Raw genomic sequence first — 14,328 nt, forward strand, 5'->3', positions numbered from 1 at the left:
GGGCACACGGTGACTCCCCAGCTCGGCGGCACCACCTGGTGGCCAGCCCTGGTGTCACTAGGCTGGGCAGGACCCCAGTCAGGGTCTAGCCCCACTGCAGGGTCAGGCTGCACAGGGACCTACGCCCTCCAGCAGCAAGTCCAGCCCTGCTCCTGCCCAGCCTGAGGGGGTGGGAGGGCAGGAGTGCAACCCCCGGAGGTGTGTGCACGGAGCAGCTCTCAGCCGGGGGCTCGGGTTCAGCTCAGCAGGTGGAGCAGGGCCACTGGAGGGCCTGGGGGAGGCGCTGCAGCTAAGTGTGAGCACCCGGGGAGACGCAGGTCCAGGGAGCGGCCCCGAGGGGAGGCGCTAGTCCAGGGTATCTAGGGGAATGGCTGCGGGGTTTGGGGTCTGGCGAGTACCCAGCTGATGGGACAGGTGCTGGAGGGGAGGGGGCAGGGTCCAGGTGAGCACAGGGGCACTTTAGGGCCAGGATTCAGGGAGCTGTCTGGGAGACGGGTGTGGGTGATGCTGGAGAAGGACCCACATGTTCAAATGTGACTCGAGTCAGGCCCTGCCTTGGAGCAAGGGCTGGTCCCTGCCCAGAGCAGGCTTCAGAGCTGGGACTGCACCCGTGTGGGGATGGGGATGGGGGTGGGCGAGGTAGGGATGTGGGAGCCCAGTGTCTGCTACGTGCTGGCTACAGCCTGTTCTATTGCTATGCCTGGGAGTGGGGTGTTGCCTGCGAGCTGAGGGGGGGGAGCCATGGTGGCAGCCCTGCCCTGGGCACTTTGGCCTCGCCCCTCTCCCCGCAGTCTGAGGGGAGATGGGGAAGGCCCCAGGCTTGGAACCCCCAGGCCAGACCCGGTCCCGGGGAGAATGAATATTGGGCTGGTGGCAGGAGAACCTCCCAAGCAGCAGGACCCTCCCAGTGGGGCCCCCATAGCAGTGATGGGCCAAGGCTGGGGCTGGTGCTGAGAGCAGAGTCTGCTGCTCCGTCCCTGCTTCCTCGGCTGAGAGCAGCCAGCTGGGGGCTCCAGGGGCAGCACAGGCCCAGCTGCCTGACAGGGAGTGAAATTCAGGCCCTGCTCTGCTAAAACCAAACAGCTGCTGCTTCTTCTGGTGGGCATGAGACCCAGCTGCCGGTGTCAGGGGCAGGTGTTACTGCTGCTGCAGCCACCTGCTCAGTTCCCCAGGAAAACTGTGTCATGGGGATGCTTGTGGGACCAGCCCACTCCTGCCGCCCTGCTCTCACCCTTAGGCCAGGCCTGTTCCCTGGGGCTGGCGCTGCCCAGCAGGCCTCACCCTCCCCATCACACTAAAGCCTGCTGGTGCCCCTCACCCTGCTTCCCAGGGATCTCCCTGTCCTGGAGGACTTACTCCTGCCCAGCTCCCCGGGGCACTTCCCACTCCTCGCTGCAGCTCCCTGGTTCAGTGACATCTGCACATCACCCTTCACTTCCAGACTACTCCCAACTCTGCCCAGCTGCCTCCCTTCTCCAGTCATTGCAGATTGGCTGTGGTGTCCTGCCTCTGCTGGACCCTGCTGGGCCCACTGAGCTTTTCAGAGAGGAAGGTTTATAATGGGGCACATTGAGCACTGAAGGGTCTGAAAACGGCCACCCCCATGCTTTGGTTCTAAATCCAGTGGGGAAGGAGGATGCCCCCAGCAGGGAGGAGTGTCCGGGAGAGGCCCCTGGGGTCTCACACACAGGGAGGGAGCAGCTGCCCCCAGCAGGGAGGAGTGTCCGGGAGAGGCCCCTGGGGTCTCCCCTGGCAGTCTGGGGAGAGCGGACGCAGCTGAGTTGTGGCCACTGATGCAGACCAAAGAAGCAGGAAAGCCAGTTTTATTGACGAAGAATCCTTTGCAAGGAGCCGTCCCGTTCCCCACCCAGGAGTGGCAGGGCAGCCGCTTTCCCTTCATGTTTAACAGTGGAAGCTCAGAGTATCAAAATAAGAGGTGAGAGAAGCCTCAGCGAGGGCGGGGGGGAGGGTTCAGGGTCCCAGAGCGGAGGAGGGGTGGGGGATGCACGGCTCCGGGGCCCAGGGCAGGAGATGCTGGGGGAGGGGGGTTAGTGGCTGGGGGAGCAGGCGAGTTCAATACTTCAGAAATTCAACACTACAAAAATACTGGAGCTCTCGGACGCACGACGCAGGCACTTGGGAATGAGGAGCAGCAGGGGGCGCTGGCTGGGGGCTGCTCCAGGGGCAGGCAGGTCCCTGCAGGTAGGAGGCACAATGGGGCAGGGGGCAAACCTAGAGATTAACCCCTCGCACCCTGGAGCAGAGGCACTGGGCGACAGGGAAGGCGCAGCCAGCAATAAGGCATCAGAGGTGAGGGTGGGTTGGTGAAAGAGTCACCAGGGAAGCAGTTTCTGTCCCCCCCATTGCACGACTGGCCCCAGGGCGGAGCCGGGTGAGAACCGTCTCCAAGCTCGACGGCCAGAGACGTGGAACCCACAAGGCACAAAGGAAAATGCCTGAAAGGTGTGTGGGGGGAGGGGCAGCCCCAGGCCCACGGGGTTCAAGGCAGCTGCATAGGTGAGCCCCAGCCCAGGCCTGCAGAGCTCCAGCCTCCTCGCACCCCACGGAGCAGAGCGTAGAAGTGTGTGCCCGTGGCGCGCTGGCTGTGCGGTGAAGCAGAGTTGCTGGTGCAGCACCCGCTGGGGGCAGCGGTGGGCAGTGTCAGATCAGTCCCCAGTGCGCTGGGCAGCAGGCGAGTCTGGGTGATCCAGGCAATCCCTGCTCAGGGCAGGCCTGTATTAAATAGGAGGCGGCAGCAGCAGTCTCTGTGGTGAGAGGGGGTGGGCAGGCTCAGCTCATGGCCACGCTCCCCTCAGTTCTGCCCCTCGTCCCGCAGCTCCGAGGGCAGGAACTTGTACTGCTGCTGCCGGATCATGGCCAGCTTCTTCCGGGCCTCCTCCAGCTCCCGCTCCTTCCGCAGCATCTCCTCCTGCGCTGCAATGATCTGCCAGGGAGAGACTCAGGTGAGAGCCTGCCCTGCCCACGGGTCCGGGGGCCCTGCGAGCATCAGCTGGGGCCCACCCGCAGGTCCGGGGGCCCTGCGAGCACCAGCTGGGGCCTGCCATCCCCCAGGTTACGGACAGCTGGCGTCGGCCATGCTAGAGAGGTGTGAATGTTGGCTCGCAGCGAACCAGCTCCAGCCGAGGGCAGCAGGCTGGACTCTGATTCCATCATCCTGACCCTAGCGTCAGATCCAGGGCTATGCAGCATTCCCAGGTTTACGCTGAACCTCTGACTCCCCCACCCATCCCCATGCATGGGGACAAACATACATTCCATGTCCTGGCCATCCTGTAAGAGCTGAGATGTGGGACTCTCCCCGCGGGCCCCGCAGAGCCGCCTCCTGGGCCGGGGGTCTCTCCACAGGGGCTCCGCAGAGCTGGCCCTTGTTCTGTAGCTACCACGAATATCCAGCTACAACAGTCACTGCTAACACTCTGGCAGGGATATTAAACCTCATGCTCAGGGCCGGAGCCAAACTCGAATGGTCAGAGCTCAGGAGGAGGCTTGATGTGGGACAGATGATTCTACTGCAGGCTTCTTGCACCCGCCTCTGAAGTGTCTGGTGCTGCTGCTCCAGGCACAACAGGACCCTGGGCCGCACCCTGTCTGGCACTTGATGTGACGAACTGGGAATGTTCTTAATGTTTCCTCTGAATACTGTGTTGGTGCCTCAGTTCCTGGCCGACCCTCTGTCTCCTGGCAACTAATGGCCCGGCCCTTCCCCCTGCAAGGGGATGCTAAAGGTGGGGGAGAACAAAGAGGTCAGGTGACCTCCTGGCCCAGGAAAGAGACAAAGCCCAGAGGGGCTGGAGGGGGTTTCAGTCTGGAGCTGCCTGGGGACGAGGAGTGGGGGCAGACGTGGGTGTCTGGCTCACTGCCCCCCAGAATGGACCCGGCCGAGGGGTCTGGGTCTCTGTACCTACAAGCTCTGTTTTAGACCCTGTCCCTGTCATCGAATAAACCTCTGTGTTACTGGCTGGCTGAGAGTCACGTCTGACTGCGCAGTGGGGGGGCAGGACCCTGTGGCTTCCCCAGGACCCCGTGGCCCCCCCAGGACCCCGCCTGGGTGGACTCGCTGGGGGAAGCGCACGGAGGGGCAGAGGATGCTGAATGCTCCAAGGAGAGACCCAGGCGGTGAAGCCGTGGGAGCTTCTTGCCCTGCAGACAGTCTGCTCCAAGGGAGAGGAGGCTCCCCAGAGTCCTGCCTGGCTTGGTGGGGAGCAGTTCCAGAGCAGCGCCCGGGGACTCCGTGACACTTGGCAATTCCTGTCCTGACATCCAATGCCATGTCTCAACCCAGCCCCATTCTCAGCACACCCCGGGGGCGCAGGCAGCGTCTCACCGCAGCAGAGAAGTTTCCAAGGGGGAAGGCAGAGGTTTGAGCAGCTCTTGGCCCTGAGGCTGCGAGGGAAGCACATTTTCTGGCTGTATCCACTTAACTAAGCAGCAGTGACAGAGTTAAGGGATAAGGTAGAGTTGTCATTAGGTTTCAGGGGCAACACTCCCTGGAAGGAAGAGGCATTTCCCCTGCTCAATGCTGCTGTTTCAAGCTGCCTGCAGCCTCCAGGCGTGACCTCCTGCTCCTCACCTGCGCGATTCCCCCGACCATTTTCTCCTTCACCACCACCGTCTCGTTCTCCTGGTCCTGGAAGGCGGCTGCTTTCTGGGCTGCCTTCACCAGGTGGTCCGATGCCCTCTTCACGGCGTTGCCAGCGGCCTGGGCAGAGAGAAAGGGAAGGTGGCGCAGACTCAGCAAGGGGCGAGGTTCTGTCACCTGCGAGTGGGCAGCCACCACCTAGGATGGCCATAGCAGGGCTTACTGGGCTCCAGGGCTGGCAGGGGCTCCAGGCGTCCATTAGGGGCATAGGACCTGTGCTGGTGGCTGAGAGGACGGGGGCAGCCGGTGGGATGTCGTGACTGCAGGGGGTAGGGGAGGCCAGGCTGGGGACTCCCTGCAAGCGCAGGGTCAGGGCACAAGGTGGTGGCCTGGGTGCAGGGGGCTGCAGCCGTGAAGGTGACTCTGCTCTCGTGCCCGCACCCTCGAGCTGTGGGTCGTGTAGGTGCAATGGAGCTGCCGGGGATTCCTGTACGTGGCCAGCAGTGCAGAGGCAGCAGAAATGCTGCTTAGGGCCCAGGGAGGGACGGACCCAGAACCCAAGCCAGGCAGAGCCGGGCCCGCAGTTGGGGTAGGGCAGGAAAAGACAAAGGCCTCTGTACCCTGGGAGTGGGCTGGGGTGACTGGGCTGCCAAGAAGGCCTCTGAGCCGGACGACAGGTACCCCGTGTCCCAGCGCTGGGGCCCCGCCGCCCCTTAACTCCCCGTGCCGCAGAGCCAGGGCCCCGCCGCCCCTTAATTCCTCGTGCCCCAGTGCCGGGGCCACGCCGCCCCTTAATTCCTCGTGCCCCAGTGCCGGGGCCACGCCGCCCCTTAACTCCTCATGCACCAGGGCCCCGCCGCCCCTTCACTCCCCGTGCCCCAGCGCCAGGGCCCCGCCGCCCCTTCACTCCCCGTGCCCCAGCGCCAGGGCCTCGCCGCCCCATAACTCCTCGTGCCCCAGCGCAAGGGCCTCGCCGCCCCTTAACTCCCCGTGCCCCAGCGCCAGGGCCCCGCCGCCCCTTCACTCCCCGTGCCCCAGCGCCAGGGCCTCGCCGGCCCTTCACTCCCCGTGCCCCAGCGCCAGGGCCTCGCCGGCCCTTCACTCCCCGTGCCCCAGCGCCAGGGCCTCGCCGCCCCTTCACTCCCCGTGCCCCAGCGCCAGGGCCTCGCCGGACCAGCCCTCCCCGGGCCCCAGCGCCAGGCCCGCGCCGCCCCAGAACTCCGCGTGCCCCAGCGCCAGGGCCCCGCCGCCCCTTAACTCCCCGTGCCGCAGCGCTGGCGCCCCGCCGCCCCTTAACTCCTCATGCACCAGGGCCCCGCCGCCCCTTAACTCCTCATGCACCAGGGCCCCGCCGCCCCTTAACTCCCCATGCCGCAGAGCCAGGGCCCCGCCGCCCCTTAACTCCTCATGCACCAGGGCCCCGCCGCCCCTTAATTCCTCGTGCCCCAGTGCCGGGGCCACGCCGCCCCTTAACTCCTCATGCACCAGGGCCCCGCCGCCCCTTCACTCCCCGTGCCCCAGCGCCAGGGCCCCGCCGGCCCTTCACTCCCCGTGCCCCAGCGCCAGGGCCTCGCCGGCCCTTCACTCCCCGTGCCCCAGCGCCAGGGCCCCGCCGCCCCTTCACTCCCCGTGCCCCAGCGCCAGGGCCCCGCCGCCCTTCACTCCCGTGCCCCAGCGCCAGGGCCTCGCCGACCCTTCACTCCCGTGCCCCAGCGCCAGGGCCTCGCCCGGCCCTTCACTCCCGTGCCCCAGCGCCAGGGCCTCGCCGCCCTTCACTCCCGTGCCCCAGCGCCAGGGCCCTGGCGCCCCCTAACTCCTCGTGCCCCAGCGCCAGGGTCCTGCCGCCCCATAACTCCTCGGGCCCCAGCGCCAGGGCCTCGCTGCCCCTTCACTCCTCGTGCCCCAGCGCCAGGGCCCTGCCGCCCCATAACTCCTCGTGCCCCAGCGCCAGGGCCCTGCCGCCCCATAACTCCTCGTGCCCCAGCGCCAGGGTCCTGCCGCCCCATAACTCCTCGTGCCCCAGCGCCAGGGCCCCGCCGCCCCATAACTCCTCGTGCCCCAGCGCCAGGGCCTCGCCGCCCCTTAACTCCCCGTGCCCCAGTGCCAGGGCCTCGCCGGCCCTTCACTCCCCGTGCCCCAGCGCCAGGGCCTCGCCGGCCCTTCACTCCCCGTGCCCCACCGCCACGGCCCCGCCGCCCCATAACTCCTCGTGCCCCAGCGCCAGGGCCTCGCCGGCCCGTCACTCCCCGTGCCCCAGCGCCAGGGCCCCGCCGGCCCCTACCTCCGCGTGCCCCAGCGCCAGGGCCCCGCCGCCCCATAACTCCTCGTGCCCCAGCGCCAGGGCCTCGCCGGCCCTTCACTCCCCGTGCCCCAGCGCCAGGGCCCCGCCGCCCCATAACTCCTCGTGCCCCAGCGCCAGGGCCTCGCCGGCCCTTCACTCCCCATGCCCCAGCGCCAGGGCCTCGCCGGCCCTTCACTCCCCATGCCCCAGCGCCAGGGCCTCGCCGGCCCTTCACTCCCCGTGCCCCAGCGCCAGGGCCTCGCCACACCGTAACTCCTTGTGCCCCAGCGCCAGGAGCTGCCTGGGAGCAAGCCCCCCGGTAGCCTTGCAAGCGCCAGAGCCAGGGGTCTCACTCACCCTCCCCAGTAAACCCCTCGTGTGCCAGAGCCTGTGTCCTCCCCCTCACAGCGGTTTGCACCCCTCCCCGAGTTAGCCTCGCACCCTATGCTTGCTGGAGCAGAAGTGCTCCCAATTCACCCAGTCGTCATTAACCCTTAGGGCCCCAGTGTGGGGTAAAGCAGGTGTCCCCCCAGCACTGATAACCCTGGAGTCCGTGCCATGGAGCAGCTGATCCCGCGCAGCCCAGTGCAGCTGGGAAGGGAACTGTTCTCAGTTGCTGGCAGCAGCCTTGGGTTTGCTGCCCTGGGGGTGTTAATTCCCCCAGGATGAATCGTGCCTTATAAATACACGGGCAGGCCGGGTTACAGGGCGGCAGGGCTGATATTTCACACCCCACTCCTGGGGGGAGGCACAAGACCCTGACAGAGTGGGGAGCTCCACTCACCCCATACCCGCGGTGGGAAGGGCCCCGCCAGCCCCAGGACGCCAACCCCATCCTGTGCTGCGCATGCGCCCCAGCTCCGGAGAGCACCCCCTGCTGTCCCTAGGGGAGCCAGCCTCCCCAACCCGACCCAGGGACTCACCTGCAGCCGCTTCATGGACTCAGAGTCTTGGTCAGCCTTCACCTTACAGGCCACCAGGAGCTGCGCTGTGGAGGCGGCCACCTGCTTGGCGGAGGAGATGAGTTTCTCCTCGCTGGCATGGCCCTGCACCGCTGCGTTCGCAGCCTCACACAGGTTGTTGGTGGCAGCAGCCACCATGCGGGCCTGGCAAGGAGAAGGAGATGGGGTGAGTGGGGAGGGGCCTGAAAGGGCGAGGTCTTGGGGGAGGAGGGGAGAGTAAGGAAGGGGCGGGGCATGTGGAAGGGTGCAGTCCTGCGGGGCGGGGGGGCGGGAGGGGGCACATGGAAGGGCGGGGCACGTGGGTGGCAAGGTCCTGGGGAGGCACATGGAAGGGCAAGGCCTGGGGGGAGGTGGGGAAGCGTGGAGGGCAGGGCGTGTGGAGGGGGCCAGGAGGGAAGGCGATGGCCAGGATGGGGGGCAGATGGGAGGAAGAGAGAGGAGCGACCTCTGTGCCCTGCTGCAGCTGGTGTGAGGAAGGAAGGAAGGGGAGCGAGGGGCAGGATCTCATGGGAAGAGGCTCCCTACAGAGAGGGGGATGGCCCCCCCAGTCCCAGGGAGGAAGTGCATCAAGCAGACAGGAACCTTCCCCCCACCCTGGGGCAGGGCCTGTACTAAAGGGCCTTTGATACTCACAGCTGAAATGAGCCCCTGGGACCACTGGCCGTCGTCCACTGCATTGGCGGGGATGGCACCCACCTGCGGGAGCAAGGACAGGGTGAGCGAGCCCTGCTGTGCCTGGCCCCCCGCCCGCCCTGGTAATGGCGCAGGGCCCAGCGAGCGGCTGCAGGGAGCTGTAGCCCTTCTCTGGCCCTGGCCCTGGCCCCAGGACCCCAAGGGCACGGCAGCCCTGGGCCTTGTCCTGCTCTCCAGAGCATCCAGCACCCAGGGAGGGGTCCCTCTGCGGCAGGGCACTGCACAGCTGCCTGCCCCCTCCCACCAAAGGCAATGGGCCTGGACAGCGACTCAGAGCCAGACGCTCCAAGGCCAGATGGGACCATTGTGAGCATCTTGTCTGATCTGGATACCACAGGGCCCTGGGACCGGTCCGACCTCCCCCTGCCCGGCACAGGGCCCTGGGACCGGTCTGACGCCCTGCACGGCAAGGGCCCCTTATAGAGCTTCCTTGGATTAATTTCTGCTTCAAGGCCAAGGCCAGGGCTTGAACAAGAGCAGATTCTTTAGAAAAACACCCAACCTTCATTTCAACAGTTTCCAGTGACGGAGAATCCACCACAGCCTGGGGTAAGTTGTTCCAGTGGTAACTACCCACACCGGCACCTTATTGCTGGCTTCTACTTCCATCCACTAAATCTCTTGTCTGCTAGACTGAAGAGCCCTTTGTGACACCCTGGCACTCCCTTATTCAACACTTTCAGATCATTAGGACATGTTTTGCACAAACTATGCCTTGTGAGGTATCATTCTAAAAGCCTTGATCTGCTAGACAGTAATACCTCATTGGATTGTATGTGCCATCATCATATGTGAAGTTATGAAGTTTGGCTATGTATGTGTTACTGAAACATGTTGTGAGGTTGAAAACACCCACAAGCAGCCTTTCAGGTATAACAGTAAAAAGGCCAAACAATGTTAATGGCTTAAAGGTGAATGGTGTGAAAATATACTTAGGAAGGCCATAAAAGAATTTGAAGTACAGCTAGCCAAAGACTCAAAAAATAATAGCAAAATTTTTTTTAAGTGCATCAGAAGCAGGAAGCCTGCTAAACAACCAGTGGGGCCACTGGACAATCAAGATGCTAAAGGAGCACTCAAGGACGATAAGGCCATTGCGGAGAAACTACATGAATTCTTTGCATCGGTCTTCACAGCTGAGGATGTGAGGGACATTCCTAAAGCTGAGAAATCTGAGGAACCGTCCCAGATTGAGGTGTCATTAGACAAGATTTTGGAACAAATTGATAAACTAAACTAATAAGTAGGGCTGTCGATTAATCGCAGTTAACTCACGTGATTAACTCAAAAAATTAATTGCGATTAAAAAAATTTCTCTCATAGAATATCAGGGTTGGAAGGGACCTCAGGAGATCATCTAGTCCAACCCCCTGCTCAAAGCAGGACCAATCCCCCAAATGGCCCCCTCAAGGATTGAACTCACAACCCTGGGTTTAGCAGGCCAATGCTCAAACCACTGAGCTATCCCTCCCCCAAATCTTGATTAATTGTACTTTTAATTGCACTGTTAAACAATAGAATACCAATAGCAAATTATTAAATATTTTTGTATGTTTTTCTACATTTTCAAATATACCGATTTCAATTACAGCATAGAATACAAAGTGTACAGTGCTCACTTTATATTATTTTTATTACAAATATTTACACTGTAAAAATGATAAACAAGGAAATAGTATTTTTCAATTCACCTCATACAAGTACTGTAGTGCAATCTCTTTATCGTGAACGTGCAACTTACAAATGTAGATTTTTTTGTTACGTAACTGCACTCAAAAAACCCAAAACAATGTAAAACTTTAGAGCCTACAAGTCCAGTCAGTCCTACTTCTTGTTCAGCCAATTGCTAAGACAAATAAGCTTGTTTAATGCTGCCCACTTCCTATCTATAATGTCACCTGAAAGTGAGAACAGGCGTTTGCATGACACTTTTGTAGCTGGCATTGCAAGGTATTTACATGCCAGATATGCTAAACATTTGTATGCCCCTTCATGCTTCAGCCACCATTCCAGAGGACATGCATTCATGCTGATGACGCTCGTTAAAAAAATAATGCATTAATTAAATTTGTGACTGAACTCCTTGGGGGAGAATTGTATTTCTCCTGCTCTGTTTTACCCACATTCTGCCATAAATTCATGTTATAGCAGTCTCGGATGATGACCCAGCACATGTTGTTCATTTTAAGAACATTTTCACTGCAAATCTGACAAAAGAACATGAGATTTCTAAAGATGCTACAGCCCTCGACCCAAGATATAAGAATCTGAAGTGCCTTCCAAAATCTGAGAGGGACGAGGTGTGGAGCAAGCTTTCTGAAGTCTTAAAAGAGCAACACTCTGATGCGGAAACTATAGAACTGAACCACCAAAAAAAGAAAATCAACCTTCTGCTGGTGGCATCTGACTCAGATGATGAAAATGGACATACGTCGGTCCGCACTGTTTTGGATCATTATCAAGCAGAAACCGTTACAGACATAGATGCATGTCCTTTGGAAGGGTGGTTGAAGCATCAAGGGACATATGAATCCTTAGTGCATCTGGCATGTAAATACCTTGTGATGCTGGCTACAACAGTGCCACGCAAATGCCTGTTCTCATTTTCAGGTGACATTGTAAACAAGAAGCAGGCAGCATTATCTCCTGCAAATGTGAACAAACTTGTTTGTCTGAGCGACTGGCTGAATGAGAAGTAGGATGGAGTGGACTTGTAGGCACTAAAGTTTTACATTGTTTTATTTTTGAATGCAGGGTTTTTTTGTACATAATTTTACATTTTTAAGTTCAACTTTCACGATAAAGAGATTGCAGCACATTATTTTTATTAGGTAAACTGAAAAATGCTTTATCTTCTGTTTTTTACTGTGCAAATATTTGTAATAAAAAAATAATATAAAGCACTGTACACTTTGCATTCTGTGTGGTAATTGAAATCAATATATTTGAAAATGTAGAAAACATCCAAAAATATATAAATGGTTTTCTGTTATTCTTTAACAGTGCAATTAATCATGCAATTAACTGCAATTAATGTTTTTAATTGCACGATTAATCAAGATTAATTTTTTTAATCACTTGACATACCTAGTCACCAGGACCAGACAGTATTCACCCAAGAGTTCTAAAGGAACTCAAATGTGCAACTGCAGAACTACTAAGTTAGTTTGTAACCTAACATTTAAATCGGCTTCTATACCAAATGACTGGAGGATAGCTAAGGTGACGACAATTTTTAAAAAGGGCTCCAGAGGTGATCCTGGCAATTACAGGCTGGAAAGCCTGATCTCAGTACCGAGCAAACTGGTTGAAACCATAGTAAAGAACAGAATTGTCAGAAACATAGATGAACATAATTTGTTGGGGAAGAATCAACATTGTTTTTGTAAAGGGAAATCATGCCTCACCAATCTACTAGAATTCTTTGAGGGAGTCAACAAACATGTGGACAAGGGGGACCCAGTGGATCTAGTGTACTTAGATTTTCGAAAAGCCTTTGACAAGGTCCCTCACCAAAGGCTCTTAAGCAAAGTAAGCTGCCACGGGATAAGAGGGAAGTTTCTCTCATGGATTGGTAACTGGTTAAAAGACAGGAAACAAAGGGCAGGAATCAATGGTGAGTTTTCAGAATGGAGAGAGGTAAATAGTGGTGTCCCCCAGGGGTCTGTACTGGGACCAGTCCTATTCAGCATATTCATAAATGATCTGGAGAAAGGGGTAAACAGTGAGGTGGCAAAATTTATAGATGATACAAAACTATTCAAGATAGTTAAGTCCCAGGTAGACTGTGATGAGCTACAAAAGGATCTCTCAAAACTGGGTGACTGGATAACAAAATGGCAGGTGAAATTCAATGTTGATAAATGCAAAGCAATGCACATTGGAAAACATAATCCCAACTATTCATATAAAATGATGGGATCTAAATTAGCTGTTACCACTCAAGAAAGAGATCTTGGAGTCACTGTGGATAGTTCTCTGAAAACATCCACTCAATATGCAGTGGCAGTCAAAAAGGCAAACAGAATGTTGGGAATCATTAAGAAAGTGATAGATAAAAAGGCAGAAAATATCATATTGCCTCTATATAAATCCCTGGTATGGCCACATCTTGAATACTGCATGCAGATGTGGTCACCCCATCTCCAAAAAAAATATTGGAATTGGAAAAGGTTCAGAAAAGGGCAACAAAAATGATTAGGGATGTGGAATGGCTTCCATATGAGGAGAGATTAATAAGATTGGGACTTTTCAGCTTGGAAAAGAGACGACTGGAGTGGGGGGGAATATGATTGAGGTCTATAAAATCATGACTGGTGTAGAGAAAAAGTATTCTTTACTCCTCCTCATAACACAAGACTAAGGGTCACCAAATGAAATTAATAGGGAGCAGGTTTAAAACAAACAAAATGAAGTGTTTTTTTCCCCACACACTGCACAGTCAACCTGTGGAACTCCTTGCCAGAGGATGTTGTGAAGGCCAAGACTATAACAGGGTTAAAAAAAGAACCAGATACATTCATGGAGGAGAGGTCCATCAATGGCTATTAGCCAGGATGGGCAGGGATGGTGTCCCTAGCCTCTGTTTGCCAGAAGCTGGGAATGGGTGACAGGGTTAGGGTCTTCAGCCACTTTGGCTCACTTGGTGATTAGAATCATAGAATCTCAGGGTTGGAAGGGACCTCAGGAGGTATCTAGTCCAACCACCTGTTCAAAGCAGGACCAATTCCCAACTAAATCATCCCAGCCAGGGCTTTGTCAAGCCTGACCTTAAAAACCTCTAAGGAAGGAGATTCCACCACCTCCCTAGGTAACCCATTCCAGTGCTTCACCACCCTCCTAGTGAAAAAGTTTTTCCTAATATCCAACCTAAACCTCCCCCTCTGCAACTTGAGACCATTACTCCTTGTTCTGTCATCTTCTACCACTGAGAACAGTCTAGATCCATCCTCTTTGGAACCCCCTTTCAGGTAGTTGAAAGCAGCTATCAAATCCCACCTCATTCTTCTCTTCTGCAGACTAAACAATCCCAGTTCCCTCAGCCTCTCCTCATAAGTCATGTGCTCCAGCCCCCTAATCATTTTTGTTGCCCTCCACTGGACTCTTTCCAATTTTTCCACATCCTTCTGGTAGTGTGGGGCCCAAAACTGGACACAGTACTCCAGATGAGGCCTCACCAGTGTCGAATAGAGGGGAATGATCAGGTCCCTCGATCTGCTGGCAATGCCCCATCTCATACAGCCCAAAATGCTGTTAGCCTTCTTGGGCACACTGCTGACTCATATCCAGCTTCTCGTCCACTGTAACCCCTAGGTCCTTTTCTGCAGAACGGCTGCCTAGTGTGAGAAAGTTCCTCCTCTACTTTGGTGGGTCCTGCGCTTATTGGCAGATTTGCTCACCTCAGTGATTTTCCCCACAGTCTGGGTCAACTTCTCCTGTGTCTGATCCGGAGTTGGTAGGTTTGGGGGGAACCCGGGCCCGCCCTCTACTCCGGGTTCCAGCCCAGGGCCCTGTGGATTGCAGCTGTCTATAGTGCCTCCTGCAACAGCTGCATGACAGCTACACCTCCCTGGGCTACTTCCCCATGGCCTCCTCCAAACACCTTCTTTGTCCTCACCACAGGACCTTCCTCCTGGTGTCTGATAACGCTTGTACTCCTTAGTCCTCCAGCAGCACAGCCTCTCACGCTCAGCTCCTTGTGCCTCTTGCTCCCAGCTCCTCACATGCACTTCCTCTCCTCTGGCTCCTCCTCACCTGACTGGAGTGAGCTCCTTTTTAAACCCAGGTGCCCT

The 14,328-nt window shown here is 57.4% G+C and overlaps 1 protein-coding gene across 5 annotated transcripts in view; it reads right to left on the reverse strand.

Moving 5' to 3' along the window:
- Positions 1-1,806: 1,806 nt before the first annotated feature.
- TLN1 (talin 1) overlaps positions 1,807-14,328 on the reverse strand; it is a 183,152-nt gene continuing 170,630 nt past the window's right edge. For 4 of the 5 annotated variants that reach the window (XM_039543113.1, XM_039543112.1, XM_039543115.1 and 1 more), the window contains 4 exons: positions 8,477-8,539; positions 7,805-7,987; positions 4,592-4,720; positions 1,807-2,944 (listed from right to left, as the gene is read on the reverse strand). In XM_039543113.1, coding sequence (XP_039399047.1) covers positions 2,813-2,944; positions 4,592-4,720; positions 7,805-7,987; positions 8,477-8,539 — 507 coding nt within the window. In that variant the 3' untranslated portion in view covers positions 1,807-2,812. The remainder of the gene's footprint in view (positions 2,945-4,591; positions 4,721-7,804; positions 7,988-8,476; positions 8,540-14,328) is intronic. The other variant, XM_039543114.1, reaches the window with a different exon arrangement.

Source organism: Mauremys reevesii, linkage group 6 (assembly GCF_016161935.1).
Source record: "Mauremys reevesii isolate NIE-2019 linkage group 6, ASM1616193v1, whole genome shotgun sequence".
NCBI classification, from domain to species: Eukaryota; Metazoa; Chordata; order Testudines; family Geoemydidae; genus Mauremys; species Mauremys reevesii.